At 44.8% G+C, this 15,462-nt stretch overlaps 2 protein-coding genes across 3 annotated transcripts in view; both read left to right on the top strand.

The window, feature by feature from the left end:
* LOC126563791 (kinesin-like protein KIF21B) overlaps positions 1-15,462 on the top strand; it is a 106,745-nt gene that overhangs the window by 87,102 nt on the left and 4,181 nt on the right. For both annotated transcript variants that reach the window (XM_050220532.1, XM_050220531.1), the window contains exons 3-10: positions 7,030-7,168; positions 8,934-9,017; positions 9,093-9,329; positions 9,400-9,868; positions 9,954-10,156; positions 10,223-12,192; positions 13,012-13,506; positions 14,643-14,786. In XM_050220532.1, the coding sequence (XP_050076489.1) occupies positions 7,030-7,168; positions 8,934-9,017; positions 9,093-9,329; positions 9,400-9,868; positions 9,954-10,156; positions 10,223-12,192; positions 13,012-13,506; positions 14,643-14,786 (3,741 nt within the window). The remainder of the gene's footprint in view (positions 1-7,029; positions 7,169-8,933; positions 9,018-9,092; positions 9,330-9,399; positions 9,869-9,953; positions 10,157-10,222; positions 12,193-13,011; positions 13,507-14,642; positions 14,787-15,462) is intronic.
* Positions 14,441-15,462, top strand: part of LOC126564716 (enolase) — a 111,973-nt gene continuing 110,951 nt past the window's right edge. The window contains exon 1 of the mRNA XM_050221810.1: positions 14,441-14,446. The gene's annotated coding sequence lies outside the window, so the exon portion shown is untranslated. The remainder of the gene's footprint in view (positions 14,447-15,462) is intronic.

Raw genomic sequence — 15,462 nt, 5'->3', positions numbered from 1 at the left:
CCACCCCACCTCGCGTACGTAATCGGCAAAGAAATAGTGGCACGTGCGCAAATTCGAGAGGAGTCAGTTGGCCCACAAAATGCCCCAGAAGTGTGGTGCTCTTGTGTGGTTCAGAAAATGTGCGACTGATGGTAGACAGTTTTTGGCAGCGAGCCGAGCATCGATTTTTTCGCCCACATATCGCACTGTGTCTTGTGCGAGAAGTCAAGTGTAGCCACCACATGAAGAATGTTGTTGAAACCGTAGGTGGGTGAGCAGTAGTACTTGATGTGATTCCAGCACACACAACACAGCTCAACTCGGTGCAGTTGCAGTGGGATTGTGTATTGATTAGCATATGGACAAGCTGGCGAGTGAAGCAAGGCTTTTTTAAGCTGAATTTGGGTTCAAACTACTCGATGCAGGTGCTGCAGGCGATGTAGTTCGATTGTTGGAAATAAGAGGTCAAATATAATCGACCTTAAACGAAGGCGAAACCGTACTTTCGAGAGATGCTCCTTTCCCAGTAATGCTTGTGCTTGCTTCCATTTACGTACCGGGGAGTTGCACTATCCTCTTGACATTTTACCTTTAAAAAATAAGTATATCCTTGTCTATTTAAGAGGGAACCATTTTGGCTTGTTTGATGAAGTTTTTCAATAGAACGATCAACAAACTAGGTCATTTAACACATACAAATTCCTTTTAACCTTTAGCAAATTCTTGCTAGGACGGAGACAAGATTTGAACCACAGCTATCCGGTGTAGTAGATAGACTATCTGACAGTCACACTATTGCAACGACCCTGTATGATCATCGTTCGTTCCGTTGCCACTGCGTCAGAATCATAAACCCAGAATGATGGACAGAATCCATAAAAAGACAAGCTCTAAAATAGTTAGCTTTTTAAGCCCAAAAAGTGTCAGACATTTTAAAAAGTAAGACATCAGTTATGTCGTTAAAAAACTGGCTAAATGTGTCCAAGTTTCATTGCGCAATATATTCTGCTCACGTTACTCTTTGTGAGCAGGTTTCACGGTCCACGGTCATCATCTCGGATGCGATCAAACAGTGCCATCTGTTGGATCGGTCGATAAAGCGAACGAAGCGCAATAAAACTGATCATTGGTGGCGGTGGATTGTGTGTCGTGGGCGTATTACGGCGACGGTGACATACACCAAAGCGCCGAAGCAAGAAGGAAGCGCCACATCGTTCTACTGGGTGACGGTCGGTCGTTGGCGTCTTCTTCGGTGGCGCATCCAAGCACCACTTACCCTTTTGTCGTTTGTTTACTACTGGGGATCGATCTCCACCTTCCACGTTTAATGCTCAGCTGTTTGTTGGAAGCGAACGAACGGGGGATCCATTTGTGGATGAAGCAAAAACAGAAGACGAGCGCATACTAGCCGAGCGTGCCTTGATCGGTATCAACCATGTGCTTGGTCGAAGTTTGCGCCTCGCCCGTCCGTCAGTGGGTGCCCGGTGCATATGGTCTGGTCAAGGACGACTGGTTTTTGTACGACGTGAAACGACGACGACTAGTGGCGCTCGCTGGCTGGCTGGTTGGGTTGCGTAAAGTTCTCTGCTCCGTAAAACCGTACGTGCAAGATGGTTTCATTCATGCGCGCGCCACCAGTGTCTACATATTTTGGGCTGTAGGTTGCTGGGAATTGGTTTATTCGCATCCCTTTGGCTATGCTGTTTTCGTTTCGTTTCGTCGCCGTGGCCTGACGTGAAGGTGAGTGACACTCGCTTTGTTATGAATGGGAGATTGCCGTGGAAGCACCTACGCACGGATTTGTCCTGTCGTGATTAACCTGGTTTCCTTCTTGTTTGGTTAGGCTCTTCTACTTGCTGCTAGCGTCGCTTAATAAACACGACTTAAACATTACTTTGAATTCTTCTTCTTGCCCGGAGACTTGCTTCGCAATATTCCTATTTCAAGTACTCATTAACTAGTGCTTGGGAATGCCTCTTTGAAACGACTCCAAGATTAAGAGAATCAAACTTTTTATGCGATGTAATCACCAATTTTCTCCCCTGTATTTGCACGATAAAAACGTTTCCACGACGTTCACGGATGGCAATTAGTTTGCGAAAAGAGATGTATGTCTGTCTGCGACGTGAGAATTTGGATGGCCCGGCGCACTCCATCCCCCTCTGAATTATATGATAACCCATCATCAGTGCTGATTGCTAACACAAGATTGGGATGTATTTATCTTTTGGTGGATGCGTTTCGTTGAATTGGAAAACTTCCTCCCCCGAACCCAGATCATCGCGTGCGTTTTCCGTGCGATAGTTCACACCGAGGTCAACAACCTGCTAGAGAAACGGGGAGGGAGAGAGATAGAGAGACGGAGGGAGACTAGAGGATGAACTGAAGTTAGGGTTAGGTTTTCGAGCTCACCTCATACAGCTGTAAGCTTTTGATAAGTTTTGCTGTTGCTGATGTGGGATCTCGGAGGAAAATGAAGTCTTCCGTGGGCCTCCCGCTCGCTGTGGATTAAATTATGTTGCATGGCCAATTAAAGCCACCTGCATTTGGGGTGGCCGATCTGGGTGGGAGTGACGGTTACACGATCTAGATTTAAGGGAGCTGCATAAGCATTCCGCTTTCTTTGGGGGAATGCTGGGACCGTTGGCTTTTGTGCATCAGTTAAAAAAGTACGTTTTTTTCAGGTATTTAATCTTCTCATATCTTACATATCTTTCTCCCCGGTAAATGTCTTCTTTAAGCATGCGAAAAGGTGATTTTCGAACGTTCTCCTGCCTTCGTTGCCCCTGTTGCTAAGTTTCGAAATCCGGAAAGAAAGTCTTGAGGGAGGAAAACATAATCCGCGCAGCACGAAAACGCTTATTAACCGCATCCTAAAGCACAATCAAATTCATACCCATATAAACATACACTCCGATAGGAATTGGTGTCAGAGAGTACCGAGAGGTGGTACTTATGTGTGTGCATTCGCCTGACGATGCATAATTCATCGGTACAAATTTCCATGTTTGACACGCCGATTGTGGGAGCAGTTTTATTTTCTATTTTCGCTTCTACATCGGTTGGCATTTTTTCTCTCATGAGGGTTATCGATTCGCATGGGTAATTGGTGCGGAAAAGGTGAAACTTGGTGGCGACGCGAGAATAATTTATGCACCTTGGGAAGAGAGAGAGAGAAAAAAAATATGCAAATATTAAAACTGCTTGTCTGCTGCTGCCTGTTGGGTGGCTGGAATGTGAATGCCTGAGGGTGTAGGACACAAATGTCCAAGCTGTGTGCAGTTGGATGCGGAATTGGATGTGTAGATTTGCTAGAAATTTTCCGTTAAAGAAACTTTGAAGTTGGGGCAGGACAACTTTCCATTTTTGGAAGTTTAACTGTTCTAGCAAATATCCTACATGAAGCTGTCAGGGGAAGTTGAATGGTACCGTTTCACGGAAAAGAAAATAAACGCTACGCATAAAACCGCATGTGCCTGCATAAGAATATATTTATATTTTTCGTCGTTGATGCAACGTACGCGCAACCTTGACATTGGACATGCACTGTGACAACTCGGCGTCGGGGCAACCAGCGCCGCAATGAAAACAGCAAACGTGCACGGAATTCACGAACTAGTCAAGTGTCATGTTAACAGTGACGTCAGCAACGAAGAGGACAAAATATACCACTTCAAGAGAATAATTAAAGGAAATACGATCCCAAAAGGGATTGACCAAGACTGACTGGTTATGAATAAATGCAAAAAAGTACAACAAATAACATGAAGAGTCAATTAAAGCCGGTGCGCTTTACGATCCAGGTTCTCTGTATGGTGTATCTCTCCATTGATAAACAAATATAAAAATCACGTATGTGACGAGTTGATCTATCAGATAGATTTTGTGTTTGTAAGCGTACTGATAAAAAAACTTATCTATTGTCCAAGATACAGGTATTATGGGCTGTTTTCCAAATTTGCTAGACCACGTTTGATAGTACACGATAAGATCCAAAGGCTACCGGAAATTGTTCATGGCGAAATGGAAGTCCACGCATCCGTGACATCAAGTCCCGCCATTGATTTGCCCTGAAGTTGCCAATAAATCCGGCTATGATTTGCTGTTGTTGTACCTAACCTTTCCCGTTCTTGTGATTAGTATGAAGCCCTAGCACGCCTAGCTGTGGACTATGAATCACGCACGCGGATATCTTTTTCTTTCGCTGGCCCTTTTTTTGTTACATGTGAATGTGAAATAATCCTCACCTGTGTGTTCGCTTCCCACGACCGGTAACCGATAGGTGGTTGTGAATGGTGATGGTGCAGTGGCGGACGCGTATCACGGAGGAGTCATCATTTGCTTGATTGCATATCGCCTAGATCCATCCCTATAGCATTCGTCACACATGCATTATGCGTTCGTTGCACCAAGAGTTGGTCTCACAAATCTGGTTTGTGAGAGCGTTTCTTTTCTGGCGATAACGAAACATGTATCAATTGAATTCACAATGTTATTACAGTACATTGTGTGGCTATTGTGATATAATCTTTTTTCATTATTGCCTCTATAATATGCTCTATTTCTTCTCCGTCCTCTGAAAATCCCTATATTGTCGCAAAATTTAATGTATGTTGAACAAAGCTGCGAAACAAAACAGTTCACGTTGTACGCTAATTGAAGGAATGATGTCATTTACTATCGTACGTTACTATTCGCCGCCAACGACCTAAGCTAATGGAGAATAATTGCCATTATGCAGAGAGACCCTTTACCAGATTCGGAACTTCGACGGGGGAACTGTTCGCTTCCTGTGTGCAATTCCCAAAAAGGCACTGCTGCTGCATTCGGTTAAACCGAACGGTTTATGTGTGCGAGACTCTTTTTGCTGCAAAGTCGTCTGCGGCGCTATTACACCCGCTAAGGAAGCGCGTTGCAGTTTGCATAGAAAGGGAGCAAGAATGCAAAATAGCATCGCAGGATATGAAGTAGTTTTGTGCATGCAAACTCTCTACCGTCGTCGTTTGGGAATGGGAAAAGATAGCAAAGCACTTGAAAGGCATAGAGACGTCCTGGCCGGCGTGCCTACTGTCTCAAACTGCTTTGCTTTGTATGCCTTGGACGGGTGGACACGACGCCGCGCCGCACGTTTGCACATGGTGTGAAGATGTTTCCGAGTTTTCATTGTAGTAAAATGTCAAGAAAAGGCCATAACACTCCACTTAACTTCCTCACATTTCCTGTATGATATTTCGGTATCGTGTTCGAAACTTTGTCTTCACGTGAACCGAGCGGGCTCACTTGTTACTTGATATCGCAGCGAACTGCTGCACAAACTGCCTCAAGCCTGGCTGATATGGGAAGGATTAGGATGAATGGGGGAAGGAGGGTTAGTAGGGTTGTGATTATGGCAAATTTAGATGCTTCCACGTGTGTGTCTGGAAGGTAAACTTAATCAGCAAAAGGCGAGGTTCGAGGCTGGTTGCGGTTTGAATTTCTTTTTTTGAAAATACCACTCTCGAACGTGTGTTTCACGGTAAATGGGTGTCATGCCTTTATGAATCCCATTTTTGGCCTCATACATCCTGCGTTTCAGGTTACGGTTGTGGTTTTTTTTTATGCCTGACGATTGGGGGGAGAAGTGCAATTTCTTGGAAGCATAGCAATTATCTGACGCGCCTGTTGGAGCTGCTGGCGTTAGAAGAATGCATATTTCACGGTGGATTGAATTCGGTATGCCACGTTCGGTTGTCGTTCATTTTTGGATGCTGTTTTCCTTACTGTTCTTTCCCATTATTCCTCGGTCTAAAATATCGCGAAAGTACGAAAGGAAGAAAATTGATGCTCACGTTTACGACCAATCACACGTACGCGGCATTACTTATGAGTGGCTCGTCGTGATTGTGTTTCCTGATGAGGTTTTAATAGTTTTACGTTGAATTCCGCTCCGTTCAACTCCAAGACTGATGATGAGTTGGAACAACAAGTGGAGGTCTTTTTAATATTGCAAATCATACAGAGTCTTGAAGATAAATAACAGTTTGCCCAACATTCGCTTTTGTAAGTGTCGATGATAGAAGGGCGTCTACAACCTACGATAAAACAGTAGCTCTTATAATCTCTACACACTTGTAAGAAGCGAGAAAAAATCTTCCACCCAATAAAAAGCACTGTTTCCTGTACTGCCAAAACAGCAATTCTGAAGTACCTCACCACTTCTACTACTTTTCCTATAGCAACACCGTGTGACCAGGCAACAACTAGCCCGGTTGACAATCCGACTTTTGGAGTGTTGCTGCGGGCGTTTCCTTTGGCAACGGGAATACTGGCTGAGAACCGGACTGCCGAAGCCGTTTTAATCTTCCGGTATGTCTGCTTCCGTATGCCACCAGCAGCCACGCTTTATGCGGGACCCACAATGTAGCGATTGTGAGGGAGAAGGGACAAAGACTGACTAGTTTTATGCCGACTTTATATGCAATTTTGCTGGGCGAAGAAGGTGTAGTAAAAGGAGGTGTAGTCGTGGGGTTGATATTGCTACTTAGGCCGCAATGCTAAGCGCGAGGGTTTGATGTGTGAGGTCTAGTGGATTTTCCCCATTTATGAATTGCGCACAAAGAAACATGGACAGAAAAGGAGGAAGTGGTGACCATCCCGTTGCAATGACTTTGACCGCTAATTCAATTAATTTGCATATACGTGCAGAAACGTTACGCCAATCAACGAGGCGGGAGGTGTAATGAGAGGTGTACAACAACCGTACCACCATAACAACCAGCTGTTACACGCGAGGCTTAGCAGTGAGTTGCACTTTCATGTACTTTGAACTTTCTTCTTGCATGCTAAGCCTCACAGTGAACATAAGCCGTGGCATGGAAATTGCAAAATTAACCGTTAATCAGTTGGCAAACATTGGTACCGAACGTTTTCACATGCCATTACGAAATCCTGTAACGCTTACAATCCAATCCTCCCACTTTTCCTGCTTCCCAATTCCGCACCTTTCCCCAACCGCAGCTCGAACTAAAAATGCTTTACTAATGTTTTCCTCCCTTTTGGACATCGTTTCAGAATTCGTCCACAGATACCGCGTGAGCTAATCGATATGTGCCGGGTGTGCACGCAAGTCACGCCTGGCGAGCCGCAGGTTCTGCTCGGATCCGATAAGGCCTTTACCTTCGACTATGTGTTCGATATGAGTACGACGCAGGTAAGTGTTGTTAATGTACGCGCGGCACGCGGCAAGATACACGAGAAATCCCTAGATAGAGGGTCAGAGACAGAACGTTTTTGTCCATGAACGCGGCCGTTATGGATGCGTGTGTGTCGCGGGGGCTGGTGGTTGCTGTCCTGTGTTTTGCGTAGGACGCTGGTTGTACCATGGTCAAGTTAAAAACGCCTGTTGCAGTAGCAGAAGTAGCAGTTGACCTTCTTACTAAAAACCTCAGCGAGGAGAAATCAGCTGAGCGCTGTTAGTTGCGTTGTATCTGATAGTAGAACGATTTGTTATGCACAAGTCACCTGCCGCAGCTAATCGATTATCGTTCGACAACAAAACATTGCATTGGATGTTGAATGTTGCTATCGTTTGTAGGGCATGACCGATGTGATGTTCAATGATAAATGATAAGAGTGCATTACCCAGGCCCTAGTCTAGCTGTTCGATAGATAGCTTTTTAAACATGTTGTCCTAAACACTCTCGTCTTTTCGCTGTTGTTGGCCATTTTGTGACTCTGGTTTGTAACTCTTTATTCGTTGTTGTCTGCTCGTTGTAGTAAGACATCAAACGACGGCTTATTTTCTCTGTAAAGAAACCATTCTTTAGCGCATTGTTTTTGTGGGACAAATGGGCGCGAATGCTGCTGCAGGCGGGAAAGAGGTGTTCCATTCACATTGTGCAAGCTTCAGCAAGTAGAAGGAAGGAAGCTGTAGCTGATGCTCGTGCAGTGTTTTGCACAGTGCAGGAAATGCATGAGGATTGATGAGAGGCCCTTTTGAGCAGTCTTACTGAATGTACGAACGAAAAGAAAGCAATCCAGAATAAATCACAAAAAAGCAATACTCTGAGTGAATGATGTATATGGTCCCTGAGAACCAAGTTAGAACCATATGATGGATGTACTGTCAAGGTATATATGTACGAACTCCACACGACATTTCAGCAGGTTTTCGCTAGAGATACGCTAACAATAGAGAAGATGAGATGGGTTAGAACATTCGAGATACTGGACCAAAGCGGTAGTTTCTGTTAGCCCAGCATGGTCTCATCATAAACCAACACAACCAACAACGGATGTGGCCCCGATGAGCCGATGAGCGTTTGTCGGCTCTGAAACATTGTTGATGCATTTATGAAAATAAAGTAACAAACCTTCGCAGTATGAGGCATGGCTGTGGAAGTAACCAGGATTTGTTTATTTCCGGCAACTGTGCAGGGGCCACCCTGGGGTCCGGGTGCTGCTCGCGGGTGTACCGTATTTTGTACATTACCAAATTGTGAACGCGGTGTAACACGACACGAGAGTTCCGTGTCGGTCGGACGACCTCCCAGGTTCCATGTTGGGAGAAGAACCACACGGTTGACGGTAACAACTATAACAGCGACAACGAATGGGATGTATTTTTCTGTGTAATACCGTACGTGATTTGTTACCACACTGTCACTGTCCCATACAATATGCAAAGCAAATGATTACAAAATGCTCTCTTTTACGGTACGACAACAAACCCTTTGCTTTACTGGGGTGAGCTTCGCACATTACTTTTACTTATTTGCCATGAAATGGCAAGATTCGTGTGATGTGTTCTCAGATTTGTCGAGATGTTGGCGGGTACAACCGAGGCTGAACGTTTATGTAGGTCATGCAAGAATCAGTTATTGTTAATGTCAGAATAGGGTACGATGAGTTGAAATATTGCTTTTTAAGTTGATTTGAGTAAGTTGGATTCATACACATATTCTCTCCCTTTAAAGGTATCAGTGTACAATAACTGTATCGAAAAATTGGTGGACGGAGCTCTACAAGGTTACAATGCTACAGTCTTAGCGTATGGACAGGTAAGCTAAGAAGTTCCACGTTTTATGAATATAATTAATCCAAGTTTATACTCTTTTTTGCTAATCTAATAACAGACCGGATCTGGCAAAACGTACACGATGGGTACCGGGTTTGAACGGGCCCTGCCAGAAGCACAGGAAGGCATCATACCACGGGCAGTGCGACATCTGTTCGAAGGTATTGCGCAGCTACAGCAAAACCCGTACGACGAGAACGGGACGTACCTTGGGACGGTGACGTTCAGCGTGGCCGCACAGTTTATGGAGCTTTACAATGAGGAAATAATAGATTTGCTCGACCCTTACAATAAAGTAAGCTTGCAACCCGAGTTGAGCATATTGTTTGAAGCATACATTTGGCAAATCTTTCCTCCCTTCGCAGGGTGCACGTGTGTTTAAAATCTTCGAAGATGCAACCGGTGGCATTTCTGTAGCGGGTGCCACCATCAAACCATTGGCAGGGCCACAGGAAGCGCTCAACTGTTTGCAACAGGGCGCCCTGGCCCGTACCACAGCTTCAACGCAGATGAATGAACAGTCCTCGAGAAGCCATGCACTGTTCACCATTCTTATTCGAAGGCAGCGGGTCATGACGGCGGAGCAGTGCGGCAATGCGGATGGAGACACGGAAACGCTTACCTCGAAGTTTCATTTCGTCGATCTGGCTGGTTCGGAACGGCTGAAGCGGACGGGTGCGACAGGCGAACGGGCTCGCGAAGGAATCTCCATCAACTGTGGACTGCTGGCGCTGGGCAACGTTATATCGGCGCTAGGTGATAAAACAAAGAAGGTGTCCCATGTACCGTACCGGGACTCGAAATTGACACGGTTGTTGCAGGATTCGCTCGGAGGTTTGTTTGTTGACTTTGTTTTCATCTTTGCGAAGTTAGGCGCATTTAAACATCCATCAATTCTTTTCGTATGTTTTTTTTGCAGGTAACAGTCAAACGATAATGATTGCATGCGTTTCGCCTAGTGATAGAGACTTTATGGAGACGCTCAACACGCTGAAGTACGCCAATCGAGCACGAAACATTAAAAACAAAGTACAAATTAATCAAGATCAGAGCTCGCGCACCATATCTTTACTGCGGCGCGAAATTGCCAATCTGCAGCTTGAGATTCTCGAATACAAACAGGTAGGATGGTTTTCGAAGGCTAGTGTAAGAATGATTGACTAAAATTCGTCTTCTAAATCTCTACAGGGCAAGCGTAGTATCGATGCTGACGGTAATATAGCGATATCGGATGTCTCCCTTGAGAATGAGATGCTCTCACAAGACAACAAGCGGCTACAGCAGCGTGTAAAGGCAATGCAAGAGACAATAAATGCACTAACGGAGAAAAACGCCGCACTGCAGGCTCAGCAGACGATTTCCTCACTGAATGGCAAGTTGTCTTCTGCCGCTGGAGACGGTGCTGACCCGTCGGCAAACGCTTCTAGTCTGAACTCCATGGCCGGTGATAATGAGTCGGCGATGCAGGAATTGATTGTTGGCTACATAAGTGAGATCGAAAAGTTGAAGGCAAAATTAATCGAATCGGAACAAATGTTCCAACAGTTTAAAAAGGCCAAGAACTCACAGTCGAAACTAGGCATAAAACCGTATCCGTTTATCGAGGATAATCCGGAAACGATGATCAATCTCCTAAAGCACGAGATGGAGAAGGAGCGGGAAACACTCATGTCTCGCTCGTTACCGGGTCTGGAGAATGAATCGAGCAGTCTGGAGCAAAATTCGGACAGCGATTCCGATACCGAATCCGATGATAAGGCAGAAGTGTTGCGCGCGGAAATGTTTGACGTAACTTCGGATATTGAGCTGAAAGCGCGGCTTATTGAACAGCTGGAAGAATCTCAGCAACGAATGCAAGTTATGCGCCAACAGTACGAAAAGCAATTCAATCTGATGAAGGAAAAGATTTCCAACACCGAACGGGAGCGGGATGAAGTGTTGGCTACCATCGGTTCCGGAGGGCTGGGTGCTGTGAACAATAAGGGACAAAGTTCCACCAATGAGACCGCTATCAAACGCGTTAAGGAAGATTACGAACGGAAGTTGAACGAGATGCGCCGTCAGTTGAATCAATTCCAGGCGACGAATAAAGAGCATCTTCGATTGCAGCGTAATATGCAGGTGCAGGACGCAAAGATTAAAACACTGCGGGGTGAGCTGGCCGAGCTGAAGCAGGCAAAAACACGACTGATGAAGAAAATACAGGAAGAGAGCAACAGGCACAAAGAAATGGAAAGCAAGAAGACGCGCGAAATAGCGCAGCTACGGAAAGAAACACGGAAGCACAAGAATATGATAAAATCCTTGCAGGCACAGGGTGCGGCCAAGGATCAGGTACTGAAGCGAAAGACTGAGGAGGTTTTCAATTTACGAAAATCACAACGCGGCGTAATGAGCTTAAAGGCAGCCGGTCGTGTCCAGAATGCTGCTTCCGTCAGTAGTAGGCTGCAAAGCACTAAACGGTACAAGACGCGCTGGGAAGAATTGCAACGTACGATAATGCGGGCGGCCCGCTCTCGGCAGGCAATATTGGAGCTGGAAATCGAGCTGGATCGTGTGATGCAGGAGCGAGATATGGTTAGTAAGGATTTGCTAAATTTGCGACACCGAACAAAGGATAATGCCGAGTCAACGTTGCACGATCTCGTATCGGAGGAGGACACGTTGATTGCAAATATGAACTATTTGCACGACACTATAGGCGAGCTGCAAAAGTCCATCATCCAGATCGAGGACGGAAAGGATCTGAATTCGGAGCATGCACTGCTACATACGCTTATGGATAACATTGGAACCGTCGAAGAGGCCAAGTTCATGCTGCAGCGAGTATGTAGCGTTACGATCGGGCACGTGTGTGAGGCTGGTGTAGCACAGTCCAGGTTGCGGGAAAGAGATGCGTTGCTTTCGGAGTTGCAACGTGACACAAGCGTACAGGAGCAGCTGTTGCAATACATTTTGACCCGAGCACCGGCCACGTCGATGTCGGAGACTAGCTTCAGCTCGGCACAGTCGGCCAACTCGTACGCTATTCAATCGCAATCAAATTTGCTGGAAAATGGTGAACCACAACCGTCCTCATCGACGTCACAGTATCGCCTACCGCACGTCGTCGATTCTACGACACGAAGTCCTTCGCCGAGCAATAGCAACACGAATCTGTAAGTATATTGTATGTAAAGTTGTCGTGCAAGCGAGTGGGCCCCATTTGGACCTTTCCAGCATCAGTAGCGCTCATAACACCGGCGGCAAGCTTTTTAGAGGTCTTGGAATGGTGTACTGAATGTGTGTCGAGTTGTGTGTATGTGGTGCCAGTGTGTTAGATATTTTGCAAAACCACTTTAGCTTTCCATACGATAATCCTATAGTGTTACTAGCTTTATTGGCGAGTGATTCTGTATATTGTTTCTTCTTGAAGTTATTTTTTCTTGTTTATTCAGACATTTTTAAACGAAGAGAATTAGGCATTTGTTTTATCAGGATATCATACCGTTTTTGCTATTTTATTTTCACAGTTGTCGAAGATATTCGCAAACGATTCGAAACATTGGCTATGAAGTTGTCCGGTATAGGTCTCAGCCTGATGTAGCTGAAGATTCATACGGCGAATCACTTTAATTTGATGCTTTATCCTTTTAGAAGAATTTACGAAGTTTTGTTCATGGGTCTACTACGCAAAAATGTTTTCTGTTGGGTTTTACATTTAGAAAGTTCTACTTTTTAGTCTATCTGTTTTGTTCAACTTGGTATTTTTATGATAAGCTTCTTTGATTTTAGTTACTTGTTTATTTTTTTCGTTTGTTGTGTTTCTATTTGTATATTTTTCTTTTCTTTCCGGGTTCTTCAATCCTCGCTTTTCTCTCCTGCTCCAAATGCATTGTTCCTGTCCACCCTCCCTTTCCATTATTTTTTATCCATTGCTCTCATATACCTCCGACTTGGTCCTTCAAAATATGCATTTGGGATTGAATGAAAAATAGCGACTCTTTCGTCACCTACAGGAACTCCTCGAAACAAAGACGAAACCCGGCCGTGGTGCCCTCGGTGGCTACCATTCAGGATTTGCTGTACGGCAGCAGCTCCAGCTACTTCGGCCCGGCCGCTGGTGATGGTGCTGCCGCTGGCATACCGGATAAGAATTCCAATGCCATCGCCGGCAGCATCGGTGCCGGGTCCGGTGCCAGTAGCAATGGGGTGAGCGGTGGCGGCAGCAAGCTTGAGAAAGTGGGTATTTGTATTTATCTCGAGGATTCCGCAGATGCCGATGACACGAAGCATCACCCGCCCTCTCTGCAGGACCGGCACGTTGGGTCGGACGCTATGACCCGCTCGTACACGATACTGGACGGGGCGATGGATCCGGTCGCGGCAGCTAATGCCGGACTGCCAATTGCACCACCGCCACCAGTGGCTCCCGTTCCCGCCCGTACATTTGTACCGCTTTCGCGTGTTCCAAGTGCGCCCGGTTCGCTTAAGTAAGTAGTCGCGGAATGGAGAAAAAAAACTGCTCTCTTTGATTTGGTTTGTGCATTACTTTAACCTTGTTTGTATGATTGTTACTGCGTGTGGTTTGTGTTGTGCGTGGATAAAAAATAGGGATATTCATCGTCAGAATTGCTACTTGAAAAGTAGAATGAAATCGGAACTGAGAGGTTATTCTGTAGCGGTGAGTGGCGTTGTGATGATTAACCCGAATGCTTGCTTCCTTACCGCATGCATATGCGTGAGAAAGAAGTCGTGCCAGTTATTTCCTTTCTGACACGATCGGAAGTCGCTATTATGTATCTTTTTACTTTGTTTTAGAAAAATTGCGCTCCGTCTGTTGGCCACCATCGATATGTTGTATCGTCTTCTACCAATACAAGCCTTGCTAGAGCTTAAGCGGCTAATAGAAACCAGCTTGATGGCCACCGTCGGCGAACAGTTGCTACCTCCGGCAGTCCATGCACTGCTGGAGGACAGAAGTAACATGAACGTCTCTGCAACTACCTTACACTTCCGGGAGTATAATATGGCGGCCACCAAAAGAGAAAATCGATTGTCTACTACTAAACTTACTTGAAGCAACTTTCTGGTGCAGCTTTTCTATATTCTAACCTTTTTATGGTAATTTGTTTCGTTTGCTTGATTTTGCTCTCGCTTCCATTGAAAATTGCGTTTAATATTAGCGTGATCAGTCGGGCCCGATGGATTTGGAATTGTTTGTTCTTTTATTTTTTCCATTTGATTGCAGAAAGTTGTCTCTCAGGTCGGGATTGCACACAAAGCTATAAGATAGAAGGAGAGGTATCCTGTTTGTAGACTTGTGTAGAAATGTAGATAGCACTAGAAGTAATCTGCTACTGGGGGTATTGAATGTGATCACACGCACTGCCACTTTTGAATAAACTAGTTGTATTTGAAAAAAGAAAAGCATTTATTTTTGGAAGCAAAGGTACAAACAAACGTTTTCTGTACACGCTCTACACAACATTGCTTATCCACCAACAGTACGCACAACGCCAGTAGATATTCAAGCAAGGCAGAGATCATACATTTAGATGCGCATATTGTCCATGTTCACACTACTTTAATCATGCAACTCGTCACACACACACAAACCGTCTTGCAGAGGTCTACAGCCACACCAAGGATTGTCGCGGCAGAACAGTACGGCGTCACCGCTTCTTGCCAGAAAATCGTTTGAAGCCAGCGGTGCTCCACCATCGCCAAGAATTAGCAGAAGGACCTTCACCAGCAAAATGTCGCCCGGAATGTGAGTATAAATTTCTACAATGATTCCTTCCACATAAATGATTCTGATGTTCAGTAAGTGTAGTATTTTCTTGGACCGTTTCGTTTAGAGGGTAATTTGTTATAAGAAGCAAAAGGCAAAACTCAGAGGATGTGTTTGATAGCATTGTATAATGATAGAGTCTATATACTTTCCCACTTGTTGCCCTTTCAGCGGATTGATAAGTGACCATCAGTTTAAAAACTCGGCTGTGTACTACTACGGCAAACGATGAACGAACGCGAAGCTTTCTCGTGATGCGGTCAAAAAAATGCTCAAAACCAAGTTAAACATGATCGATCCATCGATCATCACTCATCGGTCACAACTAATATTGTGAAACGAGTTTTTGTTTTGTAGTATAATGTATCTCATCAGAAGTGTATGCGCAGAAAATGCGCTTGAAACACGCCAATTTTGCTAACAAGACATCTTAAGATGTGTTTTTTTCATTAAAAAAATTTAAATTAAATGCTTAATGAAATTTTGTTGACAATTTAATGTAATTTAGGTTTAGAATCTACACGGAAGTCAATAAAAAAAAACAGCTCAATGTAGTCGTTTTTTGATAATACTAATGTACGAGATTGCTTCGTGGATTGTTCACAACTGTTTGAAATGATCGTGTTAACGCTTAGCTTTTTGTATTGGCATGATT

This window comes from Anopheles maculipalpis, chromosome 3RL (assembly GCF_943734695.1).
Source record: "Anopheles maculipalpis chromosome 3RL, idAnoMacuDA_375_x, whole genome shotgun sequence".
NCBI lineage: Eukaryota > Metazoa > Arthropoda > Insecta > Diptera > Culicidae > Anopheles > Anopheles maculipalpis.
The sequence above is the reverse complement of the archived record's forward strand: the minus strand, read 5'-3'. Positions and strand labels throughout refer to the sequence as shown.